The sequence below is a fragment of the Channa argus genome, chromosome 21 (genome assembly GCF_033026475.1).
Source record: "Channa argus isolate prfri chromosome 21, Channa argus male v1.0, whole genome shotgun sequence".
Classification (NCBI taxonomy): domain Eukaryota; kingdom Metazoa; phylum Chordata; class Actinopteri; order Anabantiformes; family Channidae; genus Channa; species Channa argus.
Window position 1 is genome coordinate 14556207 of NC_090217.1, and position 12635 is coordinate 14568841.

Consider the following 12635-nt stretch of genomic DNA (forward strand, 5'->3'; position numbering starts at 1 on the left):
GTATCTTTACAGCTGCTAAGATAGTGAAAGTACATTTCTGCAGTCGCTTTTTGTTTTCCACAGACTTTTCAGCAACTCCCTGTGCGGGAGGCTCTGGTAGCTTTAGACTACAATTGCCTCCAATTCACTTACAAGCTTTCACTTTAAATCAGAAAAGGGGAAATTGCTTCATCCTTTTGTGCAATCATAATATGTGGTACATTACAATATTTTATATACTAACAGTGAATTTCAAAGTTCTTTTATCTTTTTAAGCCTAGAAAATTTTGCATGATAACTGACAATATTATTTGTGAGCTGATTTGCACTGTTGCCTAGGCAACCTATCACGCAAATAAGACGGGTAGGTTTTTATTCAAACACAGTCGGAACTGGTCAAACATACTCTCTCTCTCTCTCTCTTACTACTTCTTGTTTTAGTGCAACATCATATTTCCGCATTGGCCTATTAGTCATACAATACTGAATGAAATGCAAATATATGAGCGTTGTTATTTATTCACATTTCCATATTGCTTGAATTCGTGATTATTTAATCAAATATCTGCAGAGGAAACTCTACTATAAGTAGCTCAAAGTAATCAATCATTCAAAGTAGTCAAAAACAGTGTCAGGCTGCCATCTTTCTAAGAAAAAAAAGATTTTTTTAAAGACGTTAAATTATTATTTGCCCCTCCAAGTTCCTATGTAGACTCTACCACTCACATCCTCACCTTAACATTTAAGAACTTCCTGGTTCTTTTGCCTTTTTTAGATTTTCTATATCAATTGCACTGTTTACACTGCACTGAGGCTCAATCAGTACTTCGGTACTTTTCCTGCTCTAAGAGACATTTAAATTTCTTTATTTTTCAATCTGGAATTTAATTGCTTAATCAATAGGCAAAAAAATATAGATTTATTTTTGTTTAAACATTTTTTTCTGCTTTATAAAAAACAGCATTTTACTATATTTTGAACTAAGTGTTTTGTCCTTGCATCTAATTTTGACTATTCTGATCTAATCAATAAATCAATATGAGTATGCACTCTTTCATCTCTTTGGTTTATAGAGCTCTCCATAAAGTACAAAAATAAGCTTGTTTTATTATTTTTAGCTCACAAAAATGGTAGGCAGGCATTAGTGGTATGTTTTGAGTCGTGCTAGGCTAAAGGTCATTTGTACAATTAGGATTGATTGGCTTATTATTTCTGGATGTCTGAAGGTTCTGCTCATTAACAGATAGGCTCACAGTAATGAGCGAGCAGTGTAAACACCAACACACACACACACACACACACACAAACAGATGATGCAGCTGGGAATTAGAAATTTGTTGAACATTTAAACAGTGATTGCTTTATCAGCGAAAGAGACAGAACAAGAGAGCAGGGGTTTAATGAATAGCTGATGAGTATGGTCAATACAAACCAATGAGTAACAAGAGGGTCTTGCTTAATAACTGCACATATTGACGTTGTCAACACCCCCACCACAGCAGTCAATATACAGCTAAAGCAGCAGCTAGTGATCAGTCTTGATCGTGGCTTGTGACGTGGCTCACTTCATGGTAACTGTTTCTCACAAAGGTCAAGCTTGATGGTTTTTCCGCTTCAGAATATGTTGTTCCATAATAATGCTCAGAAAAATATTTCCCATTTATTTATTACTGTATAAATTTGCAGTTACTTGCGTAAAAACCCTGAGGCTGCTGTGAGAGTGGTGCATTTACCTAACTACTGAACTGTGCGTGCATTGTATTTTTTATATTTTTAATTCATTAACATGAGAGTTAACTCCAGTTTAATTTAGATGAAGGCGTTATTTCTTAAGTAAAGTACATGAGACAGAGAACATTGGAGGATGTCACAGGTTTTCCTAAAAGCATGTAAAGATGTGCCTACATGGTTCCTAACTACATGAGTTCCTCTGTATGACCCCGAGCATGTATTTACTGATGTTCGTTATTCCTTATAAGTCAACACAAATGCTGACATTGACAGCAAACTAATATTGACAACTATATTGACACAAGAGACCTGCTGTGTTGGAGCTTTACACAAGATTCAATTTTACTTGCTAGCCCCCATGTCAGAGAGTATGTAGAGTACACAGAGATATAATGTGGCCTGCAGTAAAGGAAAAAACTTATTGTATTGTTATATAATATTTAATAACCATGTGCTCCTTATTGCAAATAAAAAATTAAATGATGTTTTTTTTTTTGTCTTAGCTCTAGCATGCAACATAAGAAACGATGACCAGTACAGATGGTGACAAGAGCAGCAGATAGAGTGACAGGAGGATTAAGGCGTGGACAGATGGCAGCTGTGACACTGCCAAGCAGAAGGCAGCTGGGCTCAATCCAAAGTGAGAAATACAGCAGGTGACTGGAGCAATATGATGTAGAAAATGCTGTGTTTTATTTACTTTCTGACCCTTCAAGGGTTCCTTGTTCAACAGAGAATTGACGGCCATCTGTAGCATTTTAATATTTCAGATCATAAACAAATAGTTTTGGTCCTATTATGACAAACTTTATGTATGTGGGTATGTGGGACGTATGTATGTGTATTTACTTTGTCCAGCTGTTTGATCCAACATACGTCACCCGGACACTCCTGTAGCAAACTTCAGGAGAAAGCTGTACAGAGGCAGCTACGCAGCCAATCACAATGTTTCCTCCAACAGTTTCACCTTTGGGGGGTATCCGATTTCATTTTAACACCATATGTTTTTCCTAAACAGTTCAAGTCAATAGAACATGTTTTCATGACTGTTGTACAGTTTCAGGATTTTGATAAATCAGATAATTTTTGAAAATCTTCTATTATGCTTAGGATTTTTGGAGAGCAACAGCTGGACACCATGACTCTTCAGTGACTGCTTACAACTCAAGAACGAAGATGTTAACTAGCCTCCAATAATTCCTTTTAAGATCTCAGCAGCCTTTTTAAACCCAAGTGAGCATCTTGCATTGCATCATTAAGTATAGTAAGTATAATAAGGAACAGGATAATGTGATTGTGGACTTTAAACTCTTTGAAATTACTGTTTCAGGTTCATGGAAATGCAACATGAGTATGCAATGCGAGGACCTAAAAAATACACACATTACCTGCAGTATGATTATAATTCATATTTCCTAACACAAGAAGGAATGTAAGATTTAAGTTAAGCTCGAAAATTCAAAAGGAGGTAATTCCAATGACTAACCTGCAGCGTACATGATGGCAAGCATGATGGAGGAGATCCATGCTATCTGACTGTAGGAGGCGTCAAAGATGATCTGGATGTCTTTGAAGAAGACGGTGATGGCCTTAGGAAAAGCGTACGAGAATCCGATGGAGATGAAAGATGCTAACACAACAGCCCATCCCCAACCGCCATCTGGTGGGGGCACGGTGGGGGGACTTGTCGCTGGGGGCGGCATCACTGGCCGACCTCAATGCTGACTATTTACTGCAATTAGAGACAAAAGAAAAAAAAGACAAAGCAAATTAAAACCTACAGGGAAACAAAACCTACCAACACTAACTACCAGTTTTTTCTTTTATTTTCTTGTGTTTTATGTTTTACATAATGTGACTTTGTTTTGTTCTGTGATAGATTATCGATTAGTCCAACCTTGGCAAACGCTGTCTCCTTTCCTCTAAAACTGTTCAGGGCTAAGAAATAAATTGGCAGTTGTTTGCATGATTAGTCACAGATTTTTACGCAATAAGAAAATAAATCACATGACCAGCTGCACCTTATATTGACAATATACAGACAGCTGTGGGAGTTTAAAGCAGGTCAGAAGGTTTGTCCCCTCTGTTGTTACATGAAAAACTGCCTCTAGCAATGTGTCACATTAAGAGAGGGACACACACACACGCACATTATTAATCATGCCCTCACACAAGACACTACACCCGGCCTGACCTTGGACACCACCCACCCCCTTACAGCCACTTGGCCAGTAATGAGCTGTTTACTGATAGTAGCAAAGTGGCAATTTAATATAAAGTTCTATTGTGTACAAAGCAAACACACCTGAATCACATGTGATAAATCAAGAGTGGCAAACGTCCGCAGTCACACTTCGCTGTGTTTATTTTGTAAAAGCTGACTAACTAGCCGACAAACACACACACATACACACACGGTTTCACAGACATGTCATAGTTCAAAAAGGGCAACTGTTATTAGCTCTAACATCATTAGTGTCAACTTTCTAATCAGTTGTTTACTGAAATGATGGCAACCAGTTTCACATAAATGATCATCATGTGGAAGAATCAACGTGTTTCATCATGACTGCATATTGCAATTATTTATTGTTAAACACTCTGGGCGTGTTTTTCTGATTACATTTGTAACCGCTTGCACGGTTGCAACAGATAGAGAAGAAAGACGATAAAGGGGCATGCAAATGATTTCACATGTCAATCATGATTCAATTTATTTGTCATAACTGTAAAGTTCAAACCCGTTTGCAAAACCAGTGCACTTTATACACACTGCTCAGCCACAGCATGTTGGTGGACAGGGGTCAACTTTTGGGTTATTGCTCTTTGCTTCATTTTACATGTCCACATTCTTAAACTAATCAAATGAAGTGTAAAAAAAAGGAAATTGACCCTTAGAACTATAGGAGTAGTTTGGAACTGTATCAGCGAGCTTATTGTAAGAACAACAAAGCTTTACAAAGTAAGTCGACAATTAAACCTTCTGTCTGTAAATAACAATATTATTTTGCTTCAGGGTTTTGAAATCTGTACATTTAAATTCAGAGCAGACATTTTTTAAGCATTATTAATTCATATTTTAGCCAACTGGGAGAAGCAGAACCAGTTGTAAACACAAACTACAACTAATTAAACAGGAACATAAATTAAACAAATTGTCTTCCAAAAATGAGAAAATGTTTTATCTAAAGCTGATGATGACTAAACATTAAATAAATGTGGTTATGATTTTCCTTGAAATAAAGTCCCCTCAAACCAAGGCAGGGTTTAACATTAGGCTGTCATCATTTGTGGACATTAGTTTTTTTCTTTATTACATATACATTATAGATATTTTAGCAATGTATCATTGGTATCATGTATTTGGATCAGTAATTATAGCTGGTTTCAACTGGTTAGATGACTGAATATTATGAAAACATTTTTAACTTGCGCTAACATCAGCATGGTGAATGGAAATATAATCCTGTGCATATCCATTGTATTGCCCCTTTAATCAAAGTTACAGATTATGCCTTTTCCCATACACTGGGTCTAATCCGCACTAATCAGATTACAGACTGCAGAACTCGGTGTAGATAGTGGTTCTGATTGATTGAACATGACGACTATGCACAAAGTAGTCTCAGAACTCCTAAGTAGCTTAAACTGATGGATACAAATGAAGCTCCAGAGTGACTGACCATAAAAGGGTGAAAAAAGGGTTAGAAGCCAGAAAAATATGGTGTATGATCAACCAACTAAGTACATTGGAAGTCAAACAAAAGCAAAGTCACCGATGAGTGAATACAATGTCAAAATTTCCTTTTTGCTTTTAAAGTCCTCATCCTGTGCTGTCTTTACTGTGTCCTTCACCTGACACAGCAGAGACGACTGTGTCAGATGACTACATGAGCAGCTGACACATGAGTGACTAAGGAGCGGCTGCGTCACAGCCGGCGGTTGATATAAACACTGCTGAGAAGGAAGTCGATTTGAACCCTAGTAAAATAAGAATGCCTGAACATATTTGCCTTTGTATGTTGGTAGACACACCTCTACCAGAGACCAGGAGTTAGCTCACTTGAACGACAGTTTGCGACAGGTAAGACAGAAGAACTTGATTGTCAAGTTGTTTGCTAATAATACAAGTTTTTTGATCCCTGTGGGGAAATGTTTCCTTCCATTCCAAAAAAACGTAAAAACTCCATGTATCTTAACCCCGATCGGCAGCAATTTTGAATTATGTAAATTCATATTTAAAATTTTTAGCCCTTATAAGACAGAGATCTCTGTATACTGCCCTTCTTAATGACAGCTTTGCTTATTTACAGTAAACTAAAAATGAGCTGGCAGCATAATGTCCCAATATTCTTTTTCCATAGCTGCCAACATCCTGGTAGAGACATGACATATAATGTGACGTTGTGCATAATGCATAACACGCATACCAGTATTTCTTTAAAAACAACGACAGATTATTCGATCAATTTCAATGTCAGGAAATTTTTAATGATGCCAAGAACATCAAAGCCCATCACAAAGAAGAAGAACAACCTTTGGAGAGCAGTGGGCAGCCAAGGGGTGGCTCCCGGTGGAGATAGGCACTGAGTGTCTCGCTCAGGGACACACCTGGTGGGCAGGCTGGGATTTAATCTCGTACCTTCTGCATCCCATCCTGCTGCTCTGCCTATGGAGCTACCAGACGACCGGGACAGTAAAAATGTTACAATCAAAACAACTGAACAAAGTGGTATTTACTAAATGAAGATAAAAGAATCATTACACTACAGAAGCTAAAAGAATTTTACAGGAAAAAACACATGACCCATGGAGACACACACATGTTGTATGTTGCTGAGCTGGACCATTGTTTGTTTTGGTCTATTGTCCCCTGCAAGTACTTGAGATAACCGGTTCTCCTTGGCGGGCCTATCTAAACAATAGAGCAGTGTAAAGTGAGCTGCATGCAGAAGGTGGGAGACCAGAAACCAAAACAGTATTTCTCTAATGAAATCCTCCAAGTGGCAAAAGCTTATCTGACTGGGATACGTAGTACTGGTGTGCATGTATGCGTGTCAGTTCTCCAAGGACATCACTTAGCACTTTGGCAAAAAGCCTAAAAGATCTCTGTTTTACGATAACACGGGCCAAGCTGAGATCCCAGTATCATATATCTGTCACGTTTCAGTGAAGGAGGTGCGGGTGGGTTGGGTTTTTTAAGGCGGGAGATGAGTGGCAAGCATAGCGCATCCACATAGAAATGTCGAGTCACTGTGATTTGAAATGTACTGTTTGCCACGTAATCACAGTTTGCTCAAATGTGCATACCTGGAGTATAGACAAGCTGCCACGGAAAAACCAGAAACGCATGAATGAAAGCCAACCTACTGATAGAGAAGGCAGTGGTTACTGATGACATCACAATTGTGGTTTGTTAATGTGGGCTTTTGTAAAAACCTGTAGGACCATAATGAATGACAACAGATGGTTATCTGACTGACGTGTGCTGGGATGGGGAGAAGAAATAGAGAAAAAAAGACATTGTGGTTAACCTACATAAAGGTATTCAAATGGGCTTTATTTCCTGAGCATATTCCTCTGAAGCGTAATGTTTGAGACCTTGAACAACGGCAAAAACTTTGAGTTAAATGTCATTCAGATAAGCAGGTGCTATAAGCCCTGTCAGACTCAACCAAAGGAAACTTGACCTCTACAGTCAGTGGCTGCCAGCATGACCCTCAATACACCTGCAACCCCCCCCCCCCCCCCTCCCCTCTCCACCCAGGTCTCATGGGACTTAAAGTTGTGGCAACGCAAGATTAGCTCTAAGGTAACCTCTGAGTAACACTCTGTTTTAGTAATAGTTCATCATTAACCCAATCAGAAACACTTTAAATGGTGTGAAAACCACACATTTAATTCTTGTTATCCACTGATCTCACTACAGTGATTCTATAAATGCAGTTTGCCATTGTGCAGTAGCCAACAGGTGAAATACTACAACCATTAGTCCTCTCTTAAAGCTGCTTTCTGATCAGAAAGGCTACCCGTCAAAGTTTTTTACTCAATTGTCAGCCTCTGCACTTTGAAGCTCTTGAGTTTAGTCCCGGGGAATAAACTTTAATAAAAAAAAAAAAAACTTCAGTGGTACAATAATTCCTATAAAAGCTAATACTGGGTGGACAAGCTCTGCTAACATAACTTTCTCAAAATGTGGCTTTTGTAACATTTGAATGACAGGATTACTTCCCTGTTACGTGCACATAACTTCACCTGTGTGGCAACAAACGCATGCCAGGAGACGTGTCCACTTCCTTTTTCAGGTGGACTGCCACACCCACAGTCAACAACCAATCACAGGCTCAGGTTCTGACCTACATCTCTGAACATATCTTGAATGTTAGAAGCACAAATTTGCATAATTATTAGTAGAATTGAACTCTTCCAGTTTTGTCACTGGATGCAAAATGTACAAATGTACATAAACAGGAAAGTAAATAACATCACAGCGTTTATAGATTGTGGAGATTAAAAAAAAAAGGAAGGTAAAAAATGAAGATAGTCACTTAACTGTCAAATAACAACAACAGCATTATTATGAGGCGGTTCTAATGTTTTGGGTGCCTCATTCATTTTAAATAGAACAATGACTCCACAACCCACTATGACCTCGATAATAACACCAAAACAAATTATCACCTTTCTTAAAAACTAAATGGTAAACTAAAATTCATGGCAGAACTCCTGTACTGGATTGTATCACAATGTACAGGTGTACGTAATGTTATGGCTGATCAGTGTAGAAGCCTGCCCCATTTATTAATGGAGCTCAGCTTTTATCAGGTATCAGTGGGTTTATGTGAAAATATAATATGTTAATTAGAGCTCCATATTGTTACCTTCAAATACACCTGGTCTAACTTGTTCTCATTTTCAGGCTAACACTGAGAGAGGCTTCACAATTTGGGTGTTTATGATCAGTCTAAAGTGAGACGAGACTATGCAACTTTGAAAGACAAAGTGATTAAATTAAATGCTGAATTTGTTAAAAAAAAATTACGTTAGAATTCTCAGTGGGAGGGGGTTCATATAACTTCATGGGCTGCTATGAGCACTAGCTTATTTAGGCTAATGTTAGCTAATGTTAGCAAACTTTAGGTAATGCTACTGTGAAAAACTATGATGACACTCGGTTTTTGCATTTTTATTGCATGTATTCGACTTTGACCTTGAGTGCACAGTTGATTGAAAATTACAATGGAGATTAGGAACTTGAGGATAAATCACATTTAGCAATGACTGACAGGACAAAGACACAATTCAGGCAGAAGGAAAAAGACAGTGACACACTTTCCAGCTCACAGCTCAGGCAATCTTTCCTCAGCAAAAACTAAAAAAAAAAAAAAAAAAAAAAAAGGCTGACATCGCATTCTTGGGTAATAAGAGACTCACTGTGATGTGTCCTCCACAGAAAACCTCTAAAAGCCGAATCGAACATGGGCAAAATTAGGGATGAAGAAGGTGATGCAACAGCAGAGCGATTCCTCAGCACTGCAGCCAAATCATATGATGCTGCTGATGCGGGGATACGGACCGGATAAAGCCGGTCTTAATGTCTAGGGCCTACACGCACTAAACCCCGCGCTCTGACTCACAGTAGCCCTCACTCGCAGTAACTCACAGTATAAATAGAAACAATTTCATCCAGCTGGTTTTCTTCCAGGTGCAGCGCATGACAGCATTGTCACCTCTCTCCTGGGGCTCCTGAACGCATCATAAAACGGATTCAAACGCCCGACAGAGAGACGCTCACATAGCTCATCCCTGCCCCAGAAATATGTCTCATTCATCGCGGTACATTCATCTGCGCATACGCAGGCGTCCCGAAAACAAGAAAAGCGCCGTTAATCCTCCTGCTCAGCGGCAGCGGTTCCTCGTCTCCGAACAGGCGATAATCGGGCATTAACGGTTACTTTACCTTTTGCGGGGAGTGAAGGCGTGCGTGATGCGTGTCCGCGCAGCTTGCTGACTCGCTGACCTTGGTGCGGGAAAGGTGCGTGTGTCTGTCCGCGTTGTGCACGGCTCTGTGCTTTAACTGTCCTGAGGTCTGCAGAGGGCGGAGCAGCTCCACTGGATTGACTCAGTCATTCAAGAGTCGTTACTCGTTACAACGTTACCTCAGCCTGCTCCGCGGCAGCGTTTCTGCTGTTTCTGATTCATGCTGTCAAGAGCAAGAAGAGACGAAAGGTCTGCAGCTAACGAGTAATTCTACCCCATTTAGTCCTGAAGCCTTTAATTGTGACACATGCATAGAATATTATGCATATAGCACAAATGTTTCATACAGGCTACCATCAAAAACTAAAAATAGGCAGCAAACTAATATAGGGCCTAATATTTTACAGACTCAGTTGAATGGAAATGATTTTCTATAGGAATTTGTAATTGTAAAAAGCAAACAAACTATAAACTACACATGAATGAGCCACACCAACACACTGGGTCACATGTTTCCTCACTATAAACAATAAGCGCTTTGTAGTTTATCTATAAACAGTTCCCCAGACTAACTTCCACTTTTCACATGTCTGCAGAGTAGAGCTCAGACATGAGGTTGTGTATACAGGGCTTCACTTGTTGTGCTACTGGACATATCACGACCTTCTGACTGAGATTTTTTTTCATTGTCTTGTGAGTCCAACACGCACGAAGTTTTGAGAAACACAACAGTCATGCAGTTTTTAATAGTAGCTGGACAAAATTGGAGGTGTGAGCCACAATAAACAAAATTCACAGACACTAGTGAAAGGCTCAATTCTTTGGTTGTATCTCTTTATGGGATCTGGAAATTAAAAGATAGAGAAAATTGCGGAATTACACAGAAAGGAGATTGAAGAGTAAGCAGCTGAGCTGTTGATACATATTTTGTAGAGCAAACCACTGTCTAATTGTTTCAGCTCAACAACACAGAAATTTTAAAAAGCAGACATTCAAATTATTGTCTTACAGTACATGTAATGATTTTTGTGATTCATCTTATTACTCTGAACAGACATGCTCAGGGGGAAAATGTTTTGAAATATTCCAGTGAAAAATAGGTAAAATTGTCCCTTTTCTCTCCTTTTCTGTCGTATGCACCAAATAGGACGAAGCTGATCTTTTGGTTTTATCTATTCAGAACATTTGCACCTAAACATATGAGGAAGCAGTAGCAGTGTGAGCAGAATTGATTTTGTGTATTTTGACTTTTACTTCTTGATCGCTGTGCCTGATGCAGTCTGCATGCACAAAGCTGCTGCCGCATCATCAGTGCCGAACTAAATCTGGGTCATTTGAACTCAGGCTGTGGGATTAAATTGAAAGGGTCCCAGTGAAGCCACGTGGTGACGTGATGAATCTTAAAAGAAACCAATAGAGATAGAGATGGAGTTATCAGTCCTGCACACCAGCCACCCAAACAGTCACTGAGTTGTTTCCTGTATGAGTCCTATTTATGCCTAAACCAGGACAGGACAGAGACAGAACAGAGACTGGCCATCCACTTGAGGACATAAAGAAACTGAGCTATCGTGAAAAAAAAAACTAAACTAAAGCTGCAGTGTTTTTTTTTTTTGGTTTTTTTTTAGCACAGATGAAAGAGGCTGGCTCTTAGTGAGCCCTAGAAGTGGATCATTAAAATTTTATTTCCTAATTGCACCAACAGTCTCCTAACATGCTTGTCTCCTATTCCTTCCCTCAAACCTAAATGCACAGGTCTTTAGATACAGTATGTACAGCATAAGGCCAATCCATGAATCAATCAAAGGTATAGCTTTTTGAAAAAGACAGCAGCAAAATGTAGGCTAGAAAAATTTATTCCTTTTGATTTTCTTTGTACATTCTCTGTAATGCACACTGACTGGCCACAACATTAAAACCGCAGACTGGCAGGTGAAGTAAATAACATTATTAATCCCATTAAAAGGGCACCTGTCAAGGGGAGAACTGCATTAGGCAGCAAGTGAACGGTCAGTACTTGAAGTTCAGGGATCTGTTTGACTTTGACAACAGAGAAATTGGAGTGGCTCAAAAACTGAAGCACTTGTAGGACGTTGCAGCAACACGGTCGTTATCACTCAAGGTTCGTTTTTGTACAATGGGACTGAAGGGTGTGATCCCTCAGGGGGGCTGCAACTGCAACAATGCAACGCGGGCTATGAATGACAGCTGTCAGAGCACATACTGTCAACGTACCTGGTACCAGGATGCACTATGGGAAGAAGGCAAACATTTACCTTTACATTAAATTACATTTCGTCATTTAGCAGACACATTTATCCAAAGCGACTTACAAGTGAGGTACAAGGAAAGCAAGAGTCTAAGTCAAGGAGAAAAACACGTCCTATCAGAAAAGTGTTTACATTTCATGCAAGTACAAGAAAAAGCAGAAAGGAAGTTTGACTGGACCAGTGTGAAGCTCTAGACAATGTTCTGCTGGGAAACCTTGGATCCTGCCCTTTATGTGGATGTTACTTTGACACTACCTAATCATTGTTGCAGACCCCTTGATGCAGCGGTGCTTACTGATTCCAGGGACCTTATTTCAGCTGGATAATGTGCCTCAGTGGAAAAACATGACAAAGTTCAGGGTGTTGCCTTGACCTCTAAAGTCCCTAGATCTCAATCCAGTCAAACATTTGTGGAATGTGTTGGAAAAACAAGTTTGATCAATGAAGCCCCCGCCTACACAACTTACAGGACTTATAGGATATACTGCTCCAGTCTTGGTGCCAGATACCAGAGGACACCTTCAGGGGTCTCGTGGACTCCATTCCTCGATGGATCAGAGTTGTTGTGTTGGTATGAGTGGGACTGTTGTGGCTGATTGGTGTATTCTCGGTGTAAAGCTTATGCACTGTTCCAAATATTGCTGAATCATTCAGGCTGGCTTAAGTCAAGACTTG

At 39.4% G+C, this 12635-nt stretch overlaps 1 protein-coding gene across 5 annotated transcripts in view; it reads right to left on the reverse strand.

Moving 5' to 3' along the window:
- Positions 1-9894, reverse strand: part of LOC137106750 (monocarboxylate transporter 2-like) — an 18230-nt gene extending 8336 nt beyond the window's left edge. The window contains exons 1-2 of one of the 5 annotated variants that reach the window (XM_067490505.1): positions 9671-9894; positions 3197-3442 (exon numbers count right to left, since the gene is read on the reverse strand). In XM_067490505.1, the coding sequence (XP_067346606.1) occupies positions 3197-3413 (217 nt within the window). In that variant the 5' untranslated portion in view covers positions 3414-3442; positions 9671-9894. The other 4 variants (XM_067490508.1, XM_067490506.1, XM_067490507.1 and 1 more) reach the window with 4 other exon arrangements.
- Between the last annotated feature and the right edge of the window lie 2741 nt (positions 9895-12635).